The 26024-nt window shown below is 44.2% G+C and overlaps 1 protein-coding gene across 1 annotated transcript in view; it reads left to right on the forward strand.

Moving 5' to 3' along the window:
* Positions 1-4709: 4709 nt before the first annotated feature.
* The window catches only part of PCLO (piccolo presynaptic cytomatrix protein), a 398487-nt gene continuing 377172 nt past the window's right edge, over positions 4710-26024 (forward strand). The window contains exon 1 of the mRNA XM_040343440.1: positions 4710-5043. Within this exon, the coding sequence (XP_040199374.1) occupies positions 4895-5043 (149 nt within the window). The 5' untranslated portion in view covers positions 4710-4894. The remainder of the gene's footprint in view (positions 5044-26024) is intronic.

The raw sequence follows: 26024 nt of genomic DNA on the forward strand, positions 1-26024 counted from the left end.
ACTTAAAAACAATCCCTCTCTAATTTCTAAAGGCAGGCCTTTATCGAGTGTTTTTCTAGACCCACTCTTTGTTGCTAAAATTGATATAGATTCTTTCAAATGGTGGCATGATAAAGGGTTGTATCGTATAGGTCGCTTCTTTTCACGCTCAGGTCCACTTCCTGAACAACACTTCATTGACAAGCTAGGTCTTCCTGTCTCAGAAAAACTAAGATTTTCTCAACTACATGACTATGCACAAAGCCTATGGGATAGTGACTCGATCTCTGGACTATTGACACCTTATGAAAGTAATTGTGATCAGGGTTTGATCAGGAAGGGGAATATTTCAATCATATATCAATCGCTTGCTAATAATTGCACCAAATTACCTCATATGCTGGCCTGGGAAAGGGAACTTAATAACAATTGGGATTTATCTGACTGGTGTAGTAACTATACTAGATCCATTAAAGGATATGTGAATATATCCCTTGTAGAGGCTAATGTAAAAATTTATACTAGGTGGTATTTAGTTCCCGTTAAACTGGCTTCCATGTATCCGTCAACTTCGCCCCTATGCTTCAGAGGTTGTCAGGGATTGGGGTCTATGGTACATATATGGTGGGAATGTCCCAAAATACGGGGATACTGGAATAAGGTGTTTAACATAATAAGACGAGTCACAGGCTGTAACTTGCATCAATCCCCCACTATTGCTTTACTTAACGGGATGTTACCCCAGACCTCCAAGGTTACTAGAAAACTCATCCTATACATTCTGACAGGTGCCAGGATCACAATCGCAGCTGCGTGGAAAAAGACTACTGTCTCCATCCGGTATATGAAACAAAAGGTTACATGGATTATGGAACAAGAAAAGAGGGTCTGTTCCATGTTGGATATGTCTACTCTTTTCCATGAAATATGGGAACCTTGGATGAAATTTATGGGAATATCTTTTACCCCGTGAAGGCTGTGATGACATTTATATCCTGAGGACGATGATGTTCGTTGGCAGGCAGTCTGCCATATCTTTTTCTTTTTTCTTTTTTCTTTTTTCTTTCTCCTGATCTTCTTCGTACTTTCTTTTTTACTCCTCTTTATGTCTTCTGTCTTTTTTTTTTTCTCTTCCTTTCTTTGATTTTTCTTTGATTATATCTCGTTATCTTATCTATAAGGATAGAATCCTTGCTATTTCTCATTCTCAGTGTGTTATATTTTGAAAAAAAAAATAAAAAAATAAAATAAACATTTGTATTTGCCTATGTTTAGGTTATTAAAGGATTCCACCAAACTTTTGGGGATATTAGGTTTGATAAGGGTTTTGAGAATATATATTTACAGATACCGGTGGGTTTTAGTGATAATTATTGGAGGGAGGGAGGGAGGATTCAAGGGTTTGCTCGACCTCTTGGACACAGACAGTTCCCGTTGGGGGTGTTAGAGAGGTTATTGTTCTCCAGAAATCCTATCCTTTATTCGTTCCATGAACTTTGGTCTAGTACACACATGGGTTTTTTTTCTTATATATAATGTATTGTGTGGCAACGATAGCCCTAAGGACTTCTATAGCATATTGAAATATCCTTGTATTTAATTATAAATTATTAGTTAAACCTAATTTTTCTTCTTTGCTTATACAAACTGTTTTACTCTCACCGAATGGTGATGAGCATATGAAATGGCTAGATATGATGGACAGTTACTACGACAGGAATGTCTAATATGTGGAGTAATGCACTTGATTTATTATTTTTTTGTATATTATTGACTTGTATACTGCTGTTATAGTACAAATGTATGTACTTTTATTGAAAATAAACTTAAATTTGAATGAAAAAAAAAAAAGAAAAAAAAAAAAAAAAATTTTTAGCGGTACTGCAACATTGCAGCGGACACACCGGACACCTAATTGAATTCTGTAAGCAACACCTTATTTTCTGGCAGTGCCCCTCCCGAGACTAGACTCTGGATCCGCCGTTGGTTTCAGCTGGGCTGTGCTGTCTGTTCATTCTGTGTTCCTGAGGTGCTTTTCCACCCCGGGGTGGCAGGTGGCAGCAGTGGAGTCCAGTCTGGGGTGCCTCTTGCCAGCAGCCAATCAGGAGGGGTTTTTCCTCGCGGGGCATGCTGGGGGAGGGTACTTCTAGAGCGGATGCCATTAGGCGGGAGTCTTGTTCCGGGTGTGGCACCCACCTTCAGGGTGACCACACGTCACGGCTCCCCGTCGATATGGCCTACCAGGCCGGGGTGCCCGTGCCACGCGGTGTTCCTGGTTCTGGGACCATGTCGGCCCGGAACATCTAAAGCTGTGGTGGGGCCCCAGTGATTTGGCTGAGTCCCCAATTCTGAGAAGATCCCAAGCGAGATAGCTGTTCAGTGGGGAGTCCGCCTGAGGAGAGCCAAGAGAGGCTGGCGATCCAACAGGGCCTAGACAATCCATCGGGGATCGAGGTGACCGGACACTGAGAGGTTGGATGTCAGCAACCTGTCAGTCGGTAACCTAAGGAGAAAACTACCTGAGGGAAATTCAAGCCCAAATTCTACGTTCCTAGGGAGGGTCTGTGGCAGAGACCTGTCCCTCTCAAGGTTCCGAGTGATACCCTGGCTGCCAGGTCGGTGTGAGAGGCCTTTCCAGGTGCACTATACCCACTCCCGCTGGAGTGCCGACGAAAGTGAAGTGTCGTTGGAGGCAGGATTGCTTCCGTTAGGTTGGGCATTATTCTGCTAATCCTTCTCCTCACCCATCTTTGATCTATCTACCTCAAGTTTACTGTTTGCCGTGTTGGGCAGAAATAAAAGCACAAGAAAGACACCTGCTGTTTGGTATGCTCACAGAGGTAACACGCCATCCCTATTCTATCCAGCGGCTCCTTCGGGGGTGAGCGCTACAGGTATATAGTATAGTATATTGTAGTATATTATGGTATATAGTATAGTGTAGTATATTATGGAATACTATAGCAGCCCTCAAAATTTCCACTCGCCTGCTCGCATTTTGCGAGTGGATTTTGAGGGCTGGCGAGTGTGGGAGTGATCTTATGGGAAGAGAGAGGAGAGTCACTGCCGCATTGTTCAAAGTGCAGGGAATATAACAGCTTTCAATTCAATAGCTGTGTTCCCTGCCGCGCGCCGTTCCACGCACTTTGAACAACGCGGCGGCGGCTCTCCTCTCTCTTACCCAGCACAGGTAGGCTGCACTGGGGACACGTGGCTGCACTGGGGACACGTGGCTGCATTTTTGGACACGGATAAAGTTGTTGTTAATATGTATTTTTATAACTTCATTCTGCATAAAACATTTAAGTGTAATTTCATGAGATAATTTAGGAGAGCGTGTCTAGGGGCGAGACATGGTAGGGGTTGGGCAGGGCAACTGGTGGCGAGTAACCCTTGAGGCCTGGCTAGTAGCTCAGGACTTGAAATTTTCAGCCCTGGTATATAGTATAGTATAGTGCAGTATATTATGGTATATAGTATAGTGTAGTATATTATGGTATAGTGTAGTATAGTATAGTGTAGTGTAGCATATTATGGTATAGTGTAGTATAGTGTAGTATATTATGGTATATAGTATAGTGTAGTATAGTATAGTGCAGTATATTATGGTATATAGTATAGTGTAGTATATTATGGTATAGTGTAGTATAGTATGGTATACTATAGTATAGTATGGTATAGTGTAGTGTAGTGTAGTATAGTGTAGTATATGATGGTATGTAGCATAGTATAGTGTAGTATATGGCATAGTGTAATATAGTGTAGTATAATATGGTATATAGCAGTGGCGGTTCATCCATAGAGGGCGCTGGAGCGCCGCCCCCTCTGGCTCTCACCGCCACTGAGTCTATTAACATAGATTCCTGCATTGCACACGTCTATGTTATTGTCACCGCTGCGCTGTTCTATTCAGATGGCCGGACATGAGGCACCGACCATCTGAATAACGGCAGCTGGTTGGCTGTACGGAAGTGCCTATCAGAGCCAGCTGAAGCGTCATCGAGGGCGGGAGAAGACATCGAGGCGAGGGTCGAGGACGTGGATGGCTGACTCCAGTAAAGGTAAGTGCCGGGCGGGGGGGGGGGGGGGGGAGGCGCACAGCGGCGACGAAGGGAACAGTGGGGACAATGGGGACAAACGAATGGGCAAAGTGGCAACAATTAAAGGGCACAGTGGCAACAATTAAAGGGCACAGTGGCAACAATTAAAGGGCAAAGTGGCAACAATTAAAGGGCATAGTGGTGACAATTGATGTTCGCACAGTGGTAACAATTGATGGCATGGCACAGTGGCTGCGTTTGATGGCACAGTGGCTGCTTTTGATGGCACAGTGGCTGCATTTGATGGGCACGGTGGCTGCATTTGATGGGCACAGTGTGGCTGCAATTGTTTTTTTGTTTTGTTTTTTCGTTTGTTTGCGTCCCCCCAAAAAATTTTGAGCACCAGCCGCCACTGTATAGTATAGTGTAGTATAGTATATTATGCTATAGTATACTGTAGTATAGTATGGGGGTAGTATATTTTGGTATAGTGTAGTATATTACCGTACAGTGTTATATAGTATCTTATATATTCTGTATAATATGTTGCAATGTGCCGGGAGCAGTGTCGGTAAAGCGTAAGCGAGCGAGTAATGTTGCGATCAGCAGCACACACCACCCAGCGGCCAGTAGGGGGATTGCACCTCTAGAGGGGTGCGGAGGATGCTGTGTGTCATATAGCAGAGGAGAGAAGCAGCGGAAGGATTTCTAGCCAGGCAGCCAGGATCACTTACACTGGACTCCATCGTAATGGAGGAAGAGGCATAGGATTAGAAGAAAACAGGGCAATTTGGCGGCGGGCGTTGCGGCCTGGGATCCGGACTAGCTCTGTATCAGTAGTAAGGACATTACACACCAAGCTGCCATAGGCTGCGATGGGGAATGAAGGCAGCATAGAAGGAGGGGAAGGGATGGTAGCCGGAATGGAGGCTGATCTGAGCCGGCTGAGCGAAGAGGAGAGAAGACAGATCGCCGCTGTCATGTCAAGGGCGAAGGATATGCCGAGAGGGAATGAGACGGATCGGCCGGCACTCAGGCAAGGATCATCCCTTCCCATCCCTTCCCTTCTCATCCCTTCCCTTCTCCTATATGACGGGTGGAGGAGCTCCCTACACTTCCCCCCCCCCCATCCCCACCATCATAGGGACATGTCTGATCCCCCCCTCCCCCCGGAGGACGTGACATGTACATCTCCCCCATTCTCTCCCTATAGATCGGGGAGTTCGGGCTCACTAACCAATCAACAAGCAGAAATGTGCACAAGTGCATGCTGTGTGATAATGGGACGTGCCCCCGTTCTGCATGAATGAGTGTGCATGGGGAATCAAGGTGCAGCTCCAGTACACTGTGCCTTTACACAGCCATCCTTCCTTCCTTCCTACTAACACAAGTACTACTAGGTTCCCTAGGACAAGATCCTTTATTGTTCCTATCATCCCCACCATTCATACAGCCTCTGTAGACCTGGATGTGTATATGATGTGTACGTGATGTGTATATGTTGTGTATATGATGTGTATATGTTGTGTATAGGATGTGTATAGGATGTGTATGGGATGTGTACGGGATGTGTACATGATGTGTATATGTTGTGTGTATGATGTGTATATGATGTGTATGTGATGTGTATGAGATGTCTATATGATGGGTATATGTTGTGTGTATGTGATGTGTATGTGATGTTTATATGATGTGTATAGGATGTGTATAGGATGTGTATAGGATGTGTATGTGATGTGTATATTATGTGTATATGATGTGTACATGATGTGTATATGATGTGTACATGATGTGTATATGATGTGTATAGGAAGTGTATGTGATGTGTATAGGATGTGTATGTGATGTGTATATGATGTGTGAATGTGATGTGTATATGATGTGTGTATGTGATGTGTATACGATGTGTGTATGTGATGTGTATACGATATGTGTATGTGATGTGTATACGATATGTGTATGTGATGTGTGTACGATGTGTGTATGATGTGTACATGATGTGTGTATATGATGGGATGGCATGTGTGCTGGCAAATGCCTTTCCTATTCCTTCCTGATGTCTATAGACTTCCCTGTCCATGGTCCTGAACTTCTCAGCACTGCCTATTATTCACAGATGCTTTATTAGGGTGAATCTTCTCCAGTAATCCAAGAAAACATGTCTGCTGCCATACAAGTCTTCCCCACACAACATTGAAAATCTATGTATATGGGTGTCACATATTTTCTAGTGGGTGTCATATTATAGTGGGTGTCACATATTTCCTAGTGGGTGTCATATGCAATTATATGGATCAGTAAGCAGCAGATTTCTTCAATAAGGCAAAGCAAAGTACAGACATGATATGGAAGATCTGTAATCCATGGCAGCCAATCAGATTTCAGTTTACTCTAGTCTGATGACTGGAAATGATTCTGATTGATTGATGTTTGTTCCAAGTGTAAGCCCAGTAGATTGTCTTTGCAAGGCTTGCATTATACAGCGTGCTGTTCTTTTATGTCTATTCATTTTATTAATGAATGTATCACCGGAAAGACTTGATATTGATTCTGTAGTAATGTGTGATGTCATTGTGCTAGGAAATGCTTGGGGTCTAGTCTGATGTCATGTCTATAAGCTTTCATTACATTCATCAGTGCTGGTGTTTCTGTCCATGGTCCTGAAGTTCTCTGCACTACATATTATTCACCTTCACAGCTCTGGGTTTAGGGTGAATACCCCCCCCCCCCCCCCCGAATAAATATAGAACATAAAATCTGCTATCATACAAGTGTTCTTCTCACAATTTAAATGCTGCCAACCAAATGGCATGCGTGCCAGTTATCTCATAGTAGGTATCATATGCAATTATATGGTGCAGTAAGCAGGCAGGTTTCTTTCAACAAGGCAATGGAACGTGTAGCAATGATATGCTAAGATCAGTAACCCATAGCAACCAATCAGATTTCAGTTTACTGAAAATGATTCTAATTACCTGATATGGGTTCTAAGTGTAAGCTTAGTATTTTGTCTTATGGGCTTTTCTCTTATTTCAGTTTTTTTTCCATTGATGAATGTTACCGGAGGGATTCATATTGCTTTGTAGTACTGTGTGTTTATGATGTGCGGTTTAAATATCTTATTATTTTATTTAATTGTGCTAGGAAATGGTTGGGGTCAATGCAGTGACCAAGCTTACTTATTCCAGTCTGATGACATGTCTTTAGGTCACATAGGTCTTCAAACTATGGCCCTCCAGTTGTTTAGGAACTAAAATTCCCATCATATCTAGTCATGTCAGAGTTTTACAATGCCTAATGGGACGTGTAGTTCCGCAACAGCTGGAGGGCCGTAGTTTGAGGACCCTTGCTTTAGGATTTAGTCTTCATTCCTGCGTCCCTGTCCATGGTCCTGAACTTCTCTGCACTATACAGTAAAACCTTGGTTTGAGAGTAACTTGGTTTGAGAGCGTTTTGCAAGACAAGCAAAATGTTTTAATACATTTTGCCTTGATATACAAGCAATGTCTTGATATAAGAGTGGCATCATGTCACAACTGAGTATAAAAAAGAAGAGAGGAGCCTCTAAGGCCCCGTACTCACGACCAAACATGTCTGCTGAAACTGGTCCGCAGACCAGTTTCAGCAGACATGTTTGGCCGTGTGTTGGCCCGAGCGGACCATTTTGGGACGGATCGGACAGGTTTCCAGCGGACAACTGTTTCCCGGACTTGTTTTAAAACAGTCCGCTGGAAACCTGTCCGCCCGGACATGTACGGTCGTCTGTACAGACCTACCGTACATGTCCTGCCGCCCGCATCCCTCGCATGCGTCGAATGACTTCGACGCATGCGTGGAAGCATTTTTAAGGCGGCCCGCCCACGTCGCCGCGTCATTGTCGCGGCGACACCGCGTCGACGCGGCGACACCGCGGACACGCCCCGCGTAATGTTTACGCGCGGGCTTCTGTTCGATGGTGTGTATAGCCATCGAACAGAAGTCCCCGGGCAGTCCCCGGCCAGACATGTCCGATGGAAACGGTCTGCAGACCGTTTTCATCGGACATGTCCTGCCGTGAGTACAAGGCCTAAGTGTAGCAATATGGTTACATTTAATGAAGGTACAACATTTAGCAACTTATTGCTACACTAAGGCCTCGTACAGACGAGGGGACAGTCCGCTGAAAACGGTCCGCCGGACCGTTTTCAGCGGACATGTCCACTCTGAGATTTCCGTCTACACGATACGCGGGGACGTGGCCGCGACGATGACGCGGCGACGTGCGCGGCCCTGGAAGTTCAAAGCTTCCACGCATGCGTCAAATCACTTTGACGCATGCGAGGGATGGCGGCCGATCGGACATGTACGGTGAGTCTGTACAGACGACCGAACATGTCCGACGGACAGGCTTCCGGCGGACATGTTTCTAAGCATGCTAAGAAACATTTGTCTGCTGCAAAACGGACGGCTGGACAAATGTCCGCTGGAAACCTGTCCGGTCGGCCGTACACATGACCGAACATGTCTGCTGAAACTGGTCAGCGGACCAGTTTCAGCAGACATGTTCGGTCGTCTGTACGAGGCCTTAGAGGTGCCTCTCTTCTCTTTTATACCCTGTAAAAACAATGCTTTGATATACAAGTGCTTTGGATTACAAGCATGTTTCTGGAACGAATTATGCACACAAACCAAGGTTTTACTCTATATTATTCACTATTTGTTTTTAGGGTGAATATAGTCATTCCTTTAAAAAAAAACTGGAGCTATCATACAAAGAGTTCTTCCCACAATATTGTTGCCAACAAAATCTATGTAAAGGACATTTTACGTATGTCACTTATCTCATAGTGTGTGTCATGTGCAGTTATATGGTGCAGTGAGTATGCAGGGTTCTTCATCAATGCAACGGTCAGTAATTCATAGCAGCCAATCAGATTTAAGTTTACAGTAGACCAATCACTAAAAATGATTCTAATGGCTTGATATGGGTTTCACATTCTTACATTATACCTTGTCTTATTTGCTACCAGTGCCATGACCAAGTTTCCTATTCTGGTCTAATTACATTCCTATAATATTTCATTACAGCCATCAGTACTGGCTTTCCTGTCCATGGTTCTAAAGTTTTGCGCACTATATACCGTATATACTCGAGTATAAGCCGACCCGAATATAAGCTGAGGCACCTAATTTTACCACAAAACACTGGGAAAACATATTAACTCGAGTATAAGCCTAGGGTGGGAAAATGCAGAAGCTACTGGGTAAACAATGCCCAGATGCAGTCTAATTGTGCCCAGATGCAGTCTCACTGTGCCCACATATGCAGTCTCTCACTGTGCCCACATATGCAGTCTCTCACTGTGCCCACATATGCAGTCTCTCACTATGCCCACAGTCAGCAATAAAACAACATGTCTGCCGCTGTGTAATCCATATGCATCCATACCTTTTCATTAGTAAAACAGCGTGTGTCAGCCACTGTATAATCCAGTCTGTTCCCATCCATTGTAAGAAAGCCCCTCCTCCTCCTCCTCGTCCGTCTGTGATAGGCGGAACACTGATAAGGTTTCCCAGCATCGTATCAGTGTTCCTCTATCAGTGTTCCGCCTATCACAGACGAGGAGGAGGCGGGGCTGTCTTACAATGGACAGCCAAACAGACTGGATTATACAGCGGCACACGCTGTTTTACTAATGAAAAGGTGCATCTGCATATGGATTACACAGCGGCAGACACGCTGTTTTACTGCTGCTGACTCGAGTATAAGCCGAGGGGGTCGTTTTTCAGCCTAAAAAATGGACTGAAAAACCTGGCTTATACTCGAGTGTATATACGGTATTACACGTTACAAACAAGATAGGGTCTGTAGGTTTGTTCTTAACTTGAATTTGTATGTAAGTCCGAAGAGGTAAATTTTCTATGTGTAGTTCCAGGCAAAAGAATGTGGGCCAGATCCACATAGCGAGTACGCCGGCGTATCTACTGATACGCCGGCTTACTTTCAAATTACCAGCGTCGTATCTTTAGTTTGAATCCTCAAACCAAGATACGACGGCTTCTGGGTTCGATCTGACAGGCGTACGGCTTTGTTCTCCTTCGGATGGTAGGTGCAATACTTTGGCGCCCGCTGGGTGGAGTTTGCGTAGTTTTCCGCGTCGGGTATGCAAATTAGCCTTTTCCGACGATCCACGAACGTACGCGCGGCCGTCGCATTCTCTTACGTCGTCTCTAGTCGGCTTTTTCCGGCGTATAGTTAAAGCTGCTATTTTGCGGCGTATAGATAGACTTGCCATGTTAAAGTATGGCCGTCGTTCCCGCGTCGAAATTTGTTTTTTTTTTTTGCGTAAGTTGTCCGTGAATAGGGATGGACGTAAGTCACATCTAAGTTCAAAAAATGACGTTGTTGCGACGTCATTTTGCGCAAAGCACGGCGGGAAATTTTGAAACGGAGCATGCGCAGTTCAATCGGCGCGGGGACGCGCTTCATTTGAATGAATCACGCCCTCTACCCGCTGATTTGAATTCCGCCACCAGAAATACACTACCCTGCCGTAACTTATGGCGCAAAATCTTCCTGGATTTGACTTAAAGCCAGGTAAGATACGGCGGCGTAGCATATCTCTGATACGCTGCGCCTATCCAATTCTATGTGGATCTGGCCCTATGTTTTTTGGGTAGCATAGGGAAGGGTTACCCACCTCTGTGACATTTGTTTTGCTGTCTGTGCCCCTGTTCCAACAATTTCGCCTCACTTTCTGTCCCAATGACAATTGGATTTTAAAAATTTTGGGTTGTTGGGATAAACAAGGATTAGTAATAAAGCTTCATCCGAAACACCCTTTTTCCCATAACCCTTTCAAGAGTGAATTTCCCTTCCTAAGGGTAGATTTCCTCTCACTTCCTGTTGTCTCCCTCCATTTGTAAGTAGGAGTAATTTGTAAGTTGGATGTTTGTAACCAGGGAACTGCCTGTATTCACTTTGCTTTGATTTTTGGGTAAATACAGTCATCCTTTCAAGTAAAAATATCCTAACTGTGGCTATTATACAAGTGTTCTTCCTATAATACTAATCTCTACCAACAAAATACATGTAAGGGACAGCACCTGTATGTATTGTATGTGTGTCAGATATGTCAGCTCTCTCACAATGGGTGTTGTATGCAATTATAAGGTGCAAATAGTAGGCAGGCTCTTCAACAATGCAAAGATCAGCAATATATGGCAGCCAATCAGATTTCAGTTTACTGTAGTCCAATCACTGAAAATTATTCTGATTGCTTATTATGAGTTCCAAGAGTAAGCCCGGTTTTATGCCTTTGCACTAATTATGTTTTGTATTTTTCTCTTATTTATATTTTTTCATCATTGATGATTATGTTACTGGGAAGAATTCATATTGTTGTAATACAGGATGTTTATAATGTGTGATTTATATATTTTATAATTGGAATTGTACTAGGAAGTGTTTGGTATTGGTGTCTGTATTTGTATAGGATTTCATTAGAGCCATCAGTGCCGCTTCCATGTCTATGGTCCTGAAGACCTCTACACCAGGGCTCAACAAATCCCAGGCGCCAGGTCACCATGGTAACTAGAAATTGTGTCCTGGCACCTGAGCTTGTCCAGTGGCATCGCTTTGACCCCCACCAGAGGGGTGACTCCACTGGCATAGCTACAGGGGGTCGCAATTTTGCCCCCCCCCCCCATGTGGCCTTCCTATCACATTATTCCTGTCACACTCATACCACCGCATGGCTTTATTCAGTTTCTAGTCCTGGTTCTGGCTCAGCTGGTAGTTGGTGGGATAAGCTAAGAGGGAGCTGAGGAGGAGCTGGGTGTTTGCTGTGCCTCATGAAACCGCTAAAATGCCCCCTTCCGCATAACTTATCTCCAGGAAGGATAAGGGTGCTGGTGGATGGCCAGAGACACCTGGTAGCACAAGGACGAATTTGGGCACACCCAGTGTATGTGCAGCAACACCAGGTCCACACCCCTGCCTGCCAGAAAGGCCACAGCCACGGTAAGTCCTCATAGCAACCAATCAGATTTCAGTTTTCAGGTGGACACATACCTTTTTATAATTTTATACTTTTGTATGTTTATACTTAATAAAATATTTTAAATGATACTGCTGTTCCAATCTGCCTCTAAAGTCCGACCGAGTGGGGGGAAAAACGTACTTTCAGTGCTGTATTTATCAATGATGTAAATAGAAATAAGACAAAAGATACTGTATAATGTAAGCCATGCAATGACAAAATACTGGGCTTATATCTTATAACTATGTCTCATAACTCATATCAAGAAATCAGAATTATTTTTAGTAATCAAACTACAGTAAACTGAAATCTGATTGGTTGCTATGGAAAACTGATCTTTGCATATCATCATTGCACTTTGCAATGCCTTGTTGAAGAAACATGCCTGCTTACTGTACCATATAATAGCATATGACACCTACCATGAGATGGCTGACATATCTGACACACATAACATGTATACAGTCACTGCCCTTTACATGTATTATGTTGGTAGAGTTTACTATTGTGTGACACACGCTTGTATGACAGAGTCAGTTAGGATTGTTGAGTAAGAATTTGTAGTGTAGAGCAGGGCTTGACAAATTTGCTTTGAATCTAGGAGCCAGCTAAAAAAATTAGAAGCCAGTTTGTGCGTGCGTACGGCGATATGTAATGTGCATCTCGATCAACGTTTTCATGCGTATGCATCCCATCACGTTCGTTTACATTCATACATGTGTATATGTAGGGGTGTGGACGCAGTCTACATTTTTTTGGGGTGAGGGGATTTTATGTGCTTGGGAGTTTTTTGCTTAACTTTTTTTTAATCACAATAAGTCCCCTATGTGATGATTTTTTTTTGGTGACAGGTTCTCTTTAATGAGACACCCAGGCAGGGCTGTCTTAATGAGAGGGCACACCTGGGCACAGCCCAGGGGCCCCAGCTGCATGGGGGGCCCCTGCACTTTCCCCAAAGCAACTGGTCCTTGAGCCAACTCTGCCCCGAAATTGGGCACTGAGAGTGATAGGGGAGGAAGTCTGCCCCCTACCTACTTGATGTCTGTTTACCTGCACTGTCATCCTTGTAGGGGCCCCAGAGCATTACTTTGCCCAGGGGCCCATGATGCTATTAAGACGGCCCTGCACGCAGGGTCTAAAAAACCCTGCATGTCTCCCCTGTGCTCAACTGACATCACAGATTAGTACTTCTACTGTTACATTCAGGAAAGTATATAAGATATTAACCTCTTTACCACTGTGCTATAGACAAAAGACGTCTACAGCGCAGTGGAGTTGTTCTGGGAGGACGTCCTCCCAGAATCCTCCTCTCCTCTCGCGCGCATCACAGATCGCGGTAATTTGCCGCTGATAGCGGCCGTTTACCACGTGATCGCTCCGTCAAATGATGGAGCGATCGCTTGTAAACAAACCAGCGTCATGTAATGGCGCCGGTTCCTCCCTCTCCTCTCTGTACCGATCGGTACAGTGTAAGAGGAGAGGGGGGAGAGCGGAAGCAGCAGCAGCTGTGGCTGGATCAGTGACAAATGCAGTCACAGATCCAGCCATCCATCCCTCCCTGTGCAATACTCTGCAATAACCCCCTCAATACTCTGCAATAACCCCCCAATACTCTGCAATACCCCCAATACTCCGCAATACCCCGCAATACCTGTTAATATGACAGAAACAAGATTTTTTTTTACAGAATTTTCAGTGTTTTTTCTTTTATAGCGCAAAAAATAAAAAACCCAGAGGTGATCAAATACCACCAAAAGAAAGCTCTATTTGTGGGGAAAAAGGACAAAAATTTCAGATGGGTACAATGTTGTATGACTGAGTAATTGTCATTCAAATTGTGAGAGCACCGAAAGCTGAAAATTGATCTGGTTAGGAAGGGGGTTTAAGTGCCCAGTGGTCAAGTGGTTAAAGGTGAAAAATGATATTTTAGACACACACACAGATTATTCCCTGTCCTGTAAGCCCTGTAAAAGAAAACACTGTGATATTTTGGTTCTGACATAAGCTAGTGCAAAGTAAGAGTGCAATTAAATTACACAAATGCACATACATTATCTCAAAAAGTGAGTACACCCCTCACATTTTTGTAAATATTTTATTATATATTTTCATGTAACAACACTGAAGAAATGACACTTCAATGTAAAGTAGTGAGTGTACAGCTTGTATAACAGTGTACAATTGCTGTCCCCTCAAAATAACTCAACACAGCAATTAATGTCTAAACCACTGGCAACAAATGTGAGTAGTACACCCCTAAGTGAAAATGTCCAAATTGGGCCCAAAATTTTTTGTTTGGCCACCATTATTTTCCAGCACTGCCTTAACCACTTTACCACCGGGACGATTTTGTCACTTCTCTCCTTCATGTAAAAATCACATTTTTTTTGCTAGAAAATTAATCAGAACCCCCAAACATTATATATATATATATTTTAGCAGACACCCTAGGGAATAAAATGGCGGTCATTGCAACTTTTTTTCCTCGCACGGTATTTGCGCAATCATTTTTCAATTGCCTTTTTTTGGGAAAAAAACGGTTTCATGAATTAAAAAATAACAAAACAGTAAAGTTAGCCCAATTTTTTTGTATAACGTGAAAGATGATGTTACGCCGAGTAAATAGATACCTAAAATGTCACGCTTTAAAATTGCGCACTTAAAAATCTCCATAGGTGACGCTTTAACATTTTTTACAGGTTACTATTTTCGAGTTACCGAGGAATTCTAGTGTTAGAATTGTTGCTCTCGCTCTAACGCACGCAACGATACCTCACATGTGGGGTTTGAATGGCGTTTTCATATGTGGGCGGGACCTGCATGCGTGTTCGCTTCTGCGCGCGAGATAGCGGGGACAGGGGCGTTTTGAAAAATTTAATTTTTTTATTTTACTTAATTCTTTTTATTTTTACACTTTAAAAAAAAAAAAAAAATGATTACTTTAATTCCTATTACAAGGAATGTAAACATCCCTTGTAATAGGAATCAGTGTGACAGGTCCTCTTTATGGAGACATCTCTCCTCCAGGCTTACAAGCATGAAATCAGTGAAAAAAAAAATCACAGATCCCATGCCGACAGCCGCGATTGCGGATTTGTTTACTTCCGGGTATCGGGCATGACGTCATAACGTCGCGCCCGGGCCTCCAACGGTCATAGAGATGACTGGTCATCTCTATGCTTTCCAGCACCGCCGACCGAATCGCTCTCCGGGCCCCCGATGGCACAGGAGAGCCCAGAGACGCACCGGATGGCGGCGGGAGGGAGGGGGACGTCCCCTCCCGCTGCCTATAAGAACGATTTGATCGTTCTTATCATGAACAGAATCGGCGGCTGAAGACGGCGATATCGGAATGATGCCTGTAGCTGCAGTCTACGAAGGGAGGGGATCATGCTCTGCTTCAGTATGTCACAGTACATGTTGGCATTCATGGTTCCCTTGTATTTATATAACGAGCGCCGGCGTATAACGCGCACCCCAATTTCAGAGGGAAGTTTCAGGAAAAAAACGTTGTTTTAAATGTTGTGGTCAGTGTGCCTAAATGCAGCCTATGTGCCCCATCTCACGTTAACATGCTTTGGGGATAGGGCAGGCTGTTCATTCAGAATGGACTACCAACAGTCTATTATTGTCCCTGCACTTCACAGTGGATTCACAGTGACATCCATGCAGCCTATGTGCCCATTTGCAGCCTCACCTTCTCTCGTGGAGTGAGGGAATCACCGAGCCGTCATCTACTGTTCGTCCTGTTCATTCGGTGGCAGTCACACACACAGTCCCGCCTCCGCCATCGGCATAGGACCAGCTCCTGTGATTGATAGAACACTTGTCCAAAGCCGGTGGCGGAAGCGAGACTGTGCGCGTGACGTTAGAGCCGAGTAAACAGGAGAGACGGCTCATGGATTCCGGCGGCGCTCGGCAGCACTCGGCAGCACTCGTCCCCATCCTTCCCCTCCGAGCCCAAGGTACACTATCGGCGTATAGCGCGCACCCGTGATTTCCCCCCTATTTTCAGGGGGGAAAAGTGTGCGGTATACGCCGATAAATACGATAATCCTTTATTTGAAAACAAACTACCATCTTGAGAAACTGAACTAAACATTCCTATCAACCAATCTGCTATCTTGGCCTCTTTTTGATCTGCAACTGCCATGATGCTGAACATGAGATCAACCAATGTGACAGTTAGACCCCTTTCACGCTGGAGGCGTTTTTCATGCGATTTAGCGCTAAAAATAGCGCCTGAAAAAAGCCTCAACTGCATCACAGAGGACGCTTTACACCTGGAGAAAAAGACATCTAATCTCCGAACAGAGAAAGGCTTCTTTACAGTAAGAGCTGTGAAAATGTGCAATAGACTCCCTCAAGAGCTGGTTCTTAGTTCAGTACTTTAGATTCCTAAATGCACATAATATAACTGGATACTAACATTTATAGGTAAAGTTCATCCAGGGAATATCGGATTGCCGCGGACCGTTTTCAACGGACATGTTCGATGGTGTGTACGATGCCTCATAGATAGATCACACTGCATTGGTTCATCTGTCAACGGACAGTTTGTTGCAACATGTCCCAGTTATTGGCACCTTGCCATGCTTACCACCCACTTCCCCTGGAACAGTCTTACTGGTTGCCTGGGGAGACCGTGGCTTTGGGTGGAAAGTCCGTGCAGCTTTTGGGGTGGTGACCAGGTTCTCAGCAGCAAAGTACCTTTCAACGAGTTCCACCAGGTTAACTGCCAAATTGGGGTCTCCTTGACTCACCCACTTCTGCAGAGGAATTGGCAGTGACCTCAGGAATTGGTCCATGACCACACGCTCCACTATTTGTGGCGGACAGGGACTCCGGCTGTAGCCATTTTCGCACCAGGTGGATTAGATCAAACATCTGCGATCTTGGGGGCCTCTCAACTTGGAATAAACCAACTGTGGACCTGCTGTGCTCGAACGGCCAAGGTGACACCGAATCGCGCCAGGATTTCCTGCTTGACCTTCTCAGTCTCCCGCTTCTACCGACTCCAGATCATAGTAGGCCTTCTGCGATTCACCAGAAAGTAAGGGGGCAACCAGTCCTGCCCTCTTGGTTTTAGGCCAGCCTTCCCTCTCAGCAGTCCATTCAAATGTTAGTAGGAAGGCCTCTGGATCATCATCCGTAGTCATCCTAGACAGAAAGCGACCCACATGGATGGCTGAGTGCTTGTCCCCAATATCCTTGTTTTTTTGCCCACTGTGCTAGCGTCTCTGCAACCTCAGTCAGGGTTTTCCTATCCACTTCTGCAGCAGTGGCAAGCTGTTCAAACAGCCTCTGCGATTGCTCCTGTGCAGCACCAATTTGGTACAGCGCCTTGGTTTGCTCCTGCAGTGCAGCGTTAGTTTGCTGTTGTGCAGCATTTGCTAACACCATTTGTCTGAGGATTTCCTCGATGTTGTCACTTTAGGTACTGGCCTTTAAAATAGTCACTTACTACTGCTGCCCGCATTCTCCACCATATGTAACCTGGGGGATAGGTAGCAGGTACAAAAGCTCCCTGGGATGAGCAGGCACAGATACCAAGTCCAAAAGATAAGTGACAAACAGTGGGGTGTTTATTGGTGCTATATACAAAGTCTTATTTACAGGTGCTGTACAGAAAAACAGAACAAAAATAGTAAACAAAAAACCTAGCCGTGTCCCGGCTCTAACTATACAATATTACAAGCCCTCACTACCAGGCTGAACAAGCCTACAGCTTGTCAGCTTCCACATAATACTGCTTAACAGTTCCACCAACCTTCTTGCTCTCACAGATCAGTGTTTCCCAGGCAGAGCAAAGGCTGTCTGCTCAGGTGAGCTTAAATTGGCCTGGGGGAGAGGGCCAACATCTGTACTGGATCAGAGATCCCTGAACGTGTAAGAGAGGAGCCTGGGAGAGGTGTAAACCCTGAACAGGACTCTCCCAGGCTCTCTCTGGGACGCTCTGCTACAGTATATATATATAGTGATTTTTACAGAGCTTTTTTTCTCAGAAAATAGGTGCAGGAACTCAACCACGACCCCGTTCAGATTTCAAAAACAGTAGAAGGGTCTTAAAGGGGCATTAAATACCAGGATTGCATTACATACAGAGTGCAGAGTTCAGGGGGGTTACACACAGAGTGCAGAGCTGTCACTTGTAAACACGGAAACCATATTTCTGTGTTTACAAGTGATTGTGGTGAGCAGGCACCAAAGGGTCTGAGCCAGAGGTGGTGGAACGGAGTTCCCCCAAGTTCCCCCTGAAAAAAAGCCCTGGATTTTTACAATCTGGCTATTACTTAAACCAGGTTTCTTCCCGAGAGAAATATGTAACTTAAAGGGACTTGGAATATGGATTTTACAGTTCTTAATGTGTCTTTCTCTTGTGATGAAAGATTGGTGCAGTCTTTCTAAGGGACTATATAATGACATATATCATTGTGCTATCAATGGAAAACAGTCCACACTACACTCAGTGTCTAAATGCATATTGATTGCAATTCTTGTCTATTCATGCTGTTATGGCCTTCCTTTGTGCTTTCTCATTGTATGCCTCTGCTTCCACTGGACAGTCAGAAAACAATCTAAAAGACAATTACCATATATCAGAAAAAGAAGCAAAAACGACAATTACTTATTAATTTCAGACTAGGGATATACAGTAGATATTGATAGAATTCAGATCTGTTGTTAAAGATGGAACGCAAAAAAAATGTAATAAATGGGGATGTGAACTAAATCATAATTCTGTTATTTGAAATGTATCTCTAGCAAAACACTTATATTTTTTTTGGATAGAGTGGGAAAAGGTTAGGCCTCGTACACAAGACCGTTTTCCTCGACAGACTCCATCAAGAACACGATGAGGAAATTGAGACTCCCGACGAGGAAAAAGAGAACCTCGTCGGGAGTCTCAATTTCCTCGGCGTGTTCCTCGTCGGGCTGGTTTTCGACGAGAAACACGTTCGTGTGTATGCTAAGAAACCCGCGCATGCTCAGAATAAAGTATGAGACGGGAGCGCGCCTTCAGTAAAAGTAGCGTTTGTAATGGAGATAGCACATTCGTCACGCTGTAACAGACTGAAAAGTGCAAATTGTCTCTTACCAAACTTTTACTTAACATGAGATTAGTAAAAGCAGCCCCAAGGGTTGTGCCAGTGGAATCGAACTTCCCCTGCCGTTGTATGTGTTGCACGTCACCGCATTTGAGAATAAGGAGATTTGGTCTTGACAAAGCAAACTTGTCAAGTTTCTTCACAAGCCTAACAAGTAACACGTCGAGGAAACGGCAAGTGCCGTGACTGCCGTCATGTGACTCCGGCCAGTCACAGAGCTGGAATCAGCCACAGAAGGAAGAGGGGCAAAGATAGATGCGGCCACCAGCGGGGACAATGCATGCTTCATTTGCAGGTAAGTGCCACATAATGGGCTAGTATGCGGTGCATACTAGCCCATTATGCTTTTATTTTGCAGGGGAAAAAAGAGGAAGTAAAACCCATCAGGGTTTACTTCCTCTTTAAGCTGGCCATTCAGCAGAAACCAGGCGAGATTCAAATCATGTATGGGCAGGCTGAATGTACCCAAGTTGATCGATCGATTAAACTTGGGTGAAACCAGCCCATCAGATTTTACTTGTGATTATTGCTAGTGGCTGTTATAGCTGCTAGCAATCATCACTTTGTTCTTCGCAGCAGGGATGGCTTCCGTGCCCCTCCTGCCCGGAGAACACAATGGCCCCGCAAGAGAGATTTGCCCATAAATACTTTCCTGGGTTGCAGGAAAGAAAATCACTCTATGGCCGGCTTTAGTCTTGCCTTACTGCTTGCCCAATAAAATAAAATTGTTGGGTTGTTTGGTACACAAAAAAAAAACATGAAATGTATCTATGAGTGACACCAGCATGTACAGTTGCGCTAAACAGCAGTCCTATATAGAACTCTACAACTGGATAGCTATGCAGCTCCTTTCATTTTACATTTCTCAGCCATGAAAGATGTCTTAAAGTCGGTGTATATTGATATTGGCTTTCTGGGCGTACATATTCTGCCTAAAACAAGCTGTGATAACAGTGGAAAACTGTGAATGGAGCGCTAGCACTTTAGCATAGGTAATCAAAGAATGTGGTAACTACCAATGTACATAATAAGCGCAATGTACATAAAGGCCCGTACACACGATCGGATATTCCGACAACAATTGTCCGACGGACGTGTTTTGACAAACAATCCGGACGTCTGTATACTCCATCGGGCAATTGTTGTTGGAATTTTTGACAACAAATGTTGGCTATGCATGCTCTCAAATTGTCCGACAAAACATGTGTTCCATCCGATTATCCGATCCTGTGTACTCAAATCCGACGGACTAAAATCTGTAAAATCGGTAAAGTGCTGAAAAACCACATGGTTTGGTGTATGTTGGCTGAAAATGTTCTGCCGTGTGTATGCATACCAAGTTCATGGCCAACGCCCCTTCGCACAAAAATCCACGGATTTGTCTGATAGAGGTCCGATCGTGTGTCCGAGGCGCATTACTGAAACAGAGCACTGATTTCAGCTTTCATTCTATACAATTGTATACATTTGCTTCAAAGGGTCCAATGATTGCTTTGTGTAGCAGCACTCGGTTCATACTTTGTTTTCTTTTTTATTTGACTATAAAATATGATTATTAAACATGCATACTGTGGATTAAAGGGGTTGTAAAGGTTCGTTTTTTATTTTCTAAATAGGTAAAGCTAGTGCATTGTTGGTGCACTTACCTTTTCCTTCGATTTCCCTTCTAAATGTTTTTTTTTTTTTTTTTTCTTTGTCTGAATTTCTCACTTCCTGTTACTCCTCAGTAAGCTGTTCTGGCTGACTAACCACGTCTCGGATGATAGTGTGAAGTTTACTGAGGAGAAACAGGAAGTGAAAAATTCAGACAAAGAAAAAAACATTTAGAAGGGAAATGGAAGGAAAAGGTAAGTGAACCAACAATGCACTAGCTTAAAGGAACCTATTTAGAAAATAAAAACAAATCTTTACAACCCCTTTAACCACTTAAGACCCGGACTTTTATGCAGGTAAAGGACCTGGCCAGTTTTTGCAATTCGGCACTGCGTTGGTTTAACTGACAATTGCGCAGGCGTGCGACGTGGCTCCCAAACAAAATTGGCATCCTTTTTTTCCCACAAATATAGCTTTCTTTTGGTGGTATTTGATCACCTCTGCGGTTTTTATTTTTTGTGCTATAAACAAAAATAGAGCGACATTTTTGAAAAAAAAACCCAATATTTTTTACTTTTTGCTATAATAAATATCCCCAAAAAAGATAGAAAAAAACATTTTTTTCTCAGTTTAGGTTGATACGTATTCTTCTACCTATTTTTCGTAAAAAAAATTGCAATAATCGTTTATCGATTGGTTTGCACAAAATTTATAGCGTTTACAAAATAGGAGAAAGTTTTTTATTGCATTTTTATTAATATTTTTTTTTTTACTACTAATGGCGGCGATCAGCAATTTTTTTCGTGACTGCAACATTATGGCGGACACATCGGCCAATTTTTTACACATTTTTGGGACCATTGTCATTTTCACAGCAAAAAATGCTATAAAAATGCATTGTTTACTGTGAAAATGACAAATGCAGTTTGGGAGTTAACCACTAGGTGACGCTGGGAGTTAACCACTAGGGGACACTGAAGGGGTTAAGTGTGACCTCATATGTGTTTCTAACTGTAGGGAGGCGGGGCTGGACGTGTGACGTCATTGATCGTGTTTCCCTATAACAGGGAACACACGATCAATGACAGCGCCACAGTGAAGAACGGGGAAGCTGTGTTTACACACAGCTCTCCTCGTACTTCACTCTGGAGGACCGATCGTGGGACACCGGCGGCAATTGGGTCCTGCGGGCACGGAGCTTCGGACCGGGTCACGTGCACACGCCGGCGGCGTGCACGGGACCCCACGGCTGGGCTTAAAGGGCAACGTACAGGTAAGTGGATGTGCCCAGCCGTGCCATTATGCCGACGTATATCGCGTGAAGGGGTCCTTAAGTGGTTAATAAGATGTCACTGGATATACTATATCTATGTCCACTGGTATTAGAGTATCTATTAGGCCCCATACACACGAGAGAATTTATCCGCGAATACGGTCCAGCGGACCGTTTCCGCGGATAAATCCTCTCGAGGATTTCGGCGGATTTTCATGCGATGGAGTGTACACACCATCGCATTGAAATCCGCGCCGAAATCCTCTGGCGATGACGTGTCGCGCCTTCGCCGCGATTATGACGCGGCGACGTGCACGACGCTGTCATATAAGGAATTCCACGCATGCGTCGAATCATTACGACGCATGCGGGGGCCCCGTACACACCATAGAATCCATCCGCAGATAAATCCCAGCAAATGGGTTTCAGCGGATAGATCCTATGGTGTGTACACGCCAGCGGATCTGTTTCCGCGGACAAATCTCCTCTGGGATGGATTCCAGCAGATCGGATATTTGCTGACATGCACAACAAATCCATCTGCTGGAATCCATTCCAACGGATGGATCCGCTGGTCTGTATAGACTCACCGGATCCATCCGTCCGAAGGGATCCCCCGCATGCGTCGTAATGATTCGACGCATGCATGGAATTCCTTATATGACAGGGTCGCGCACGTCGCCGCGTCATAATCGCGGCGACGGCCCGACACGTCATCGCCAGAGGATTTTGGCGCGGATTTCAATGCGATGGTGTGTACACTCCATCGCATGAAAATCCTCCGAAATCCTCGAGAGGATTTATCCGCGGAAACGGTCCGCTGGACCGTATTCGCGGATAAATTCTATCGTGTGTATGGGGCCTTAGAGTTTAACGCCACATAAACCTTTATTTTATTGAATAATGACAATTAATTATTTAAAATTAAATTGCACAAAACTAAAATTTGTAAAAAAATAAATAAAACGAGTTTAGAATGTAGAAATGCAAAACACTTATTAGCAGTTCTAACCACAAGTGGTAATGTCACAGTCTTTGTGGTCTACCAGCGAGCTGTGAGTACTGCATAGGCTAATGCATTCCTAAAGCTATTGTGACCATAATAGCCATAAAACAAACATCAGCAACACTTTCAAATCAAAATATTTCTTCATAATATATCAATAAATGTAGGCTGATATACAAAAATCCAAGAAATCGGCACCAAAAATCCCTACATTATGTTCACATACATTTATTTTAGATTTGGCAACAACTTTATAGTATGAGGGCCTACTTGATTGCATATGAATGGAAATGATTTTTCAGCTAGGTCTAAGCACTATAAAGCTGTCGCTGATCGTGAATCTACCGTGTATTGTACAGACTGCACAATCAAATTGTATCATGTGGCCACATTTATTGTACATACGTATTTAACCACTTCAGCCCCGGAAGAATTTACCCCCTTCCTTACTAGAGCACTTTTTGTGATGCGGCACTGCGTCGCTTTAAGGGCCCTTTCACACTGGGGCATTTTTCAAGCGCTTTAGCGTTAAAAAAAGCGCCTGTAAAACGCCTGAAAGAAGCTGCATCTGCAATCCCAATGTGAAAGCTCGAGTGCTTTCACACTAAAGCGCCTGAAAAACACCCCAGTGTGAAAGTGGTCTTAGCGTTAAAAAAAAGCGCCTGAAAGAAGCTGCATCTGCAATCCCAATGTGAAAGCCTGAGTGCTTTCACACTGAGGCGCTGAGCTGGCAGGGCGTCAAAAAAAGTCCTGCATGCAGCTTCTTTGCAGCGCTTTAGGAGCGGTTAATACACCGCTCCTAAAGCCCCCTTCCCATTGAGGAAGCTTTTTTTAACGCCAAAGCGCCTGAAAAGCGCCTCAGTGTGAAAGGGGTCTTAGCAGCGCTTTACCAGCGTTTTTCGGGCGCTGGCAGTGTGAAAAGCCTCTGAAAGCACTTGGGCTTTCACATTGGGATTGCAGATGAGGCTTCTTTCAGGCGCTTTACAGGCTTTTTTTTAAACGCCAAAGCGCCTGAAAAACGCCCGAAAAACGCCCCAGTGTGAAAGGGGTCTAACTGACAATTGCGCGGTCGTGCAACGTGGCTCCCAAACAAAATTGACGTTCATTTTTTCCCCACAAATAGAGCTTTCTTTTGGTGGTATTTGATCACCTCTGCAGTTTTTTTTGTTTGTTTTTTTGCTCTATAAACAAAAATAGAGCGACAATTCTTTAAAAAAATGCAATATTTTTTACTTTTTGCTAAAATAAATATCCCCAAAAAATATATAAAAAAAACTAATTTTTCCACAGTTTAGGCCGATATGTATTCTTCTACATATTATTGGTAATTGGTTCAGCAATATTGCATGAGACTCTCAGGTGTCTGCAACTCTCCCTCCTCATTGGTTTAGACAGCAGCAGGGCACCATTGTCTCCTGCTGCCATCAATCAAAGTCAGTGAGCCAAGGAGGAGAGAGAGGGGGCGGTGCCAAGCAACGGCTCTGTGTCTGAATGGACACACAGAGCTCAGCTTGGGTGTCCCATAGCAAGCTGCAATCAGCAGGAGGGAGGGGCCAGGAACACCTGGTGAGGGACCCGAGAAGAGGAGGATTCGGGCTGCTCTGTGCAAAACCACTGCACAAAGCAGATGAGTATAACAAAAACAGACTTTAGTATCCCTTTAAAGGGTGACTTTACTCTCTCAATCAACATTGACTATTTTTAATTTATATGTTGCTAGCATTAGTAAAAAGATAGGAAAGTATATTATGTTTACGTGTTTTAAACTTTTTTTTTTTTTTACATTTCTTCAGTTTCCTTCTGGTTTCCAGACCTAGACAAATTATGCCATACATCTCAGGAGTCTTCAGGAGGGGAGTAGTGCCCCGTACACACGATTGGAATTTCCGATGGAAAAAGTCAGACAGAAAATTTTGACCGTGTGTATGCCCCATCGGATTATTTGCATTGGAAATTCCGAGGGATTCCGTCAGAGTTTAGATAGAAAACATGTTCTCTTTTACTCCAATCAAATTCCGTCGGAATTCTGATGTGATTTTGGTCGGACAAAGGTCTGACCGTGTGTATGGGGCTTAGGAGATTCCAGCAAGTAAATGTTACAGGAATCATTTGCCCTTACTAAAGATGGCCACAGCCTGAATTGCTAGGGGGTGTTTTTCAAGATGATTTCTTAGCAAAATAAAGCATGGAGACATGGATGGATGGATGGGGGAGTTTGCTTTGAATTTTAAAGGGGGCATTTTCCTAAAAAGTGAACACAAGATATCATACAAGCATTTTTACATGCTGTGTATGTTTCCTAAAAATGCATTAGACCAAAAATGCTAAATACTTCACTCATTTTAAACAGGCACTGGAGTGTGATCAGTTTTACAAAATGTCACATTTAGGGTTTTTGGAAAGTGGTTGCCGTCTCCCATTGTCTTGGGGGTGGTAAATAGGGTTGTCCCGATACCACTTTTTTAGGACCGAGTACAAGTACCGATACTTTTTTCAAGTACTCGCCGATACCGAATACCGATACTTTTTTTTAAATGTGTCCCCAAATGCAGCCATGTCCCCCCACAAATGCAGCCATGTCCCCCCACATATGCAGCCATGTCCCCCCACATATGCAGCCATGTCCCCCCACATATGCAGCAATCTCCCCCCACATATGCAGCCATGTCCCCCCACATATGCAGCCATGTCCCCCCACATATGCAGCCATGTCCCCCCTATACGCAGCCATGTCCCCCCTATATGCAGCCATGTCCCCCCTATATGCAGCCATGTCCCCCCTATATGCAGCCATGTCCCCCATAAATCCATCCATGTCCCCCATAAATCCAGCCATGTCCCCCCTATATGCAGCCATGTCCCCCCTATATCCAGCCATGTCCCCCCTATATGCAGCCATGTCCCACATAAATCCAGCCATGTCCCCCCTATATGCAGCCATGTCCCCCATAAATCCAGCCATGTCCCCCATAAATCCAGCCATGTCCCCCTCCTAAATGCAGC

The sequence above is a fragment of the Rana temporaria genome, chromosome 3, assembly GCF_905171775.1.
Source record: "Rana temporaria chromosome 3, aRanTem1.1, whole genome shotgun sequence".
Classification (NCBI taxonomy): Eukaryota; Metazoa; Chordata; class Amphibia; order Anura; family Ranidae; genus Rana; species Rana temporaria.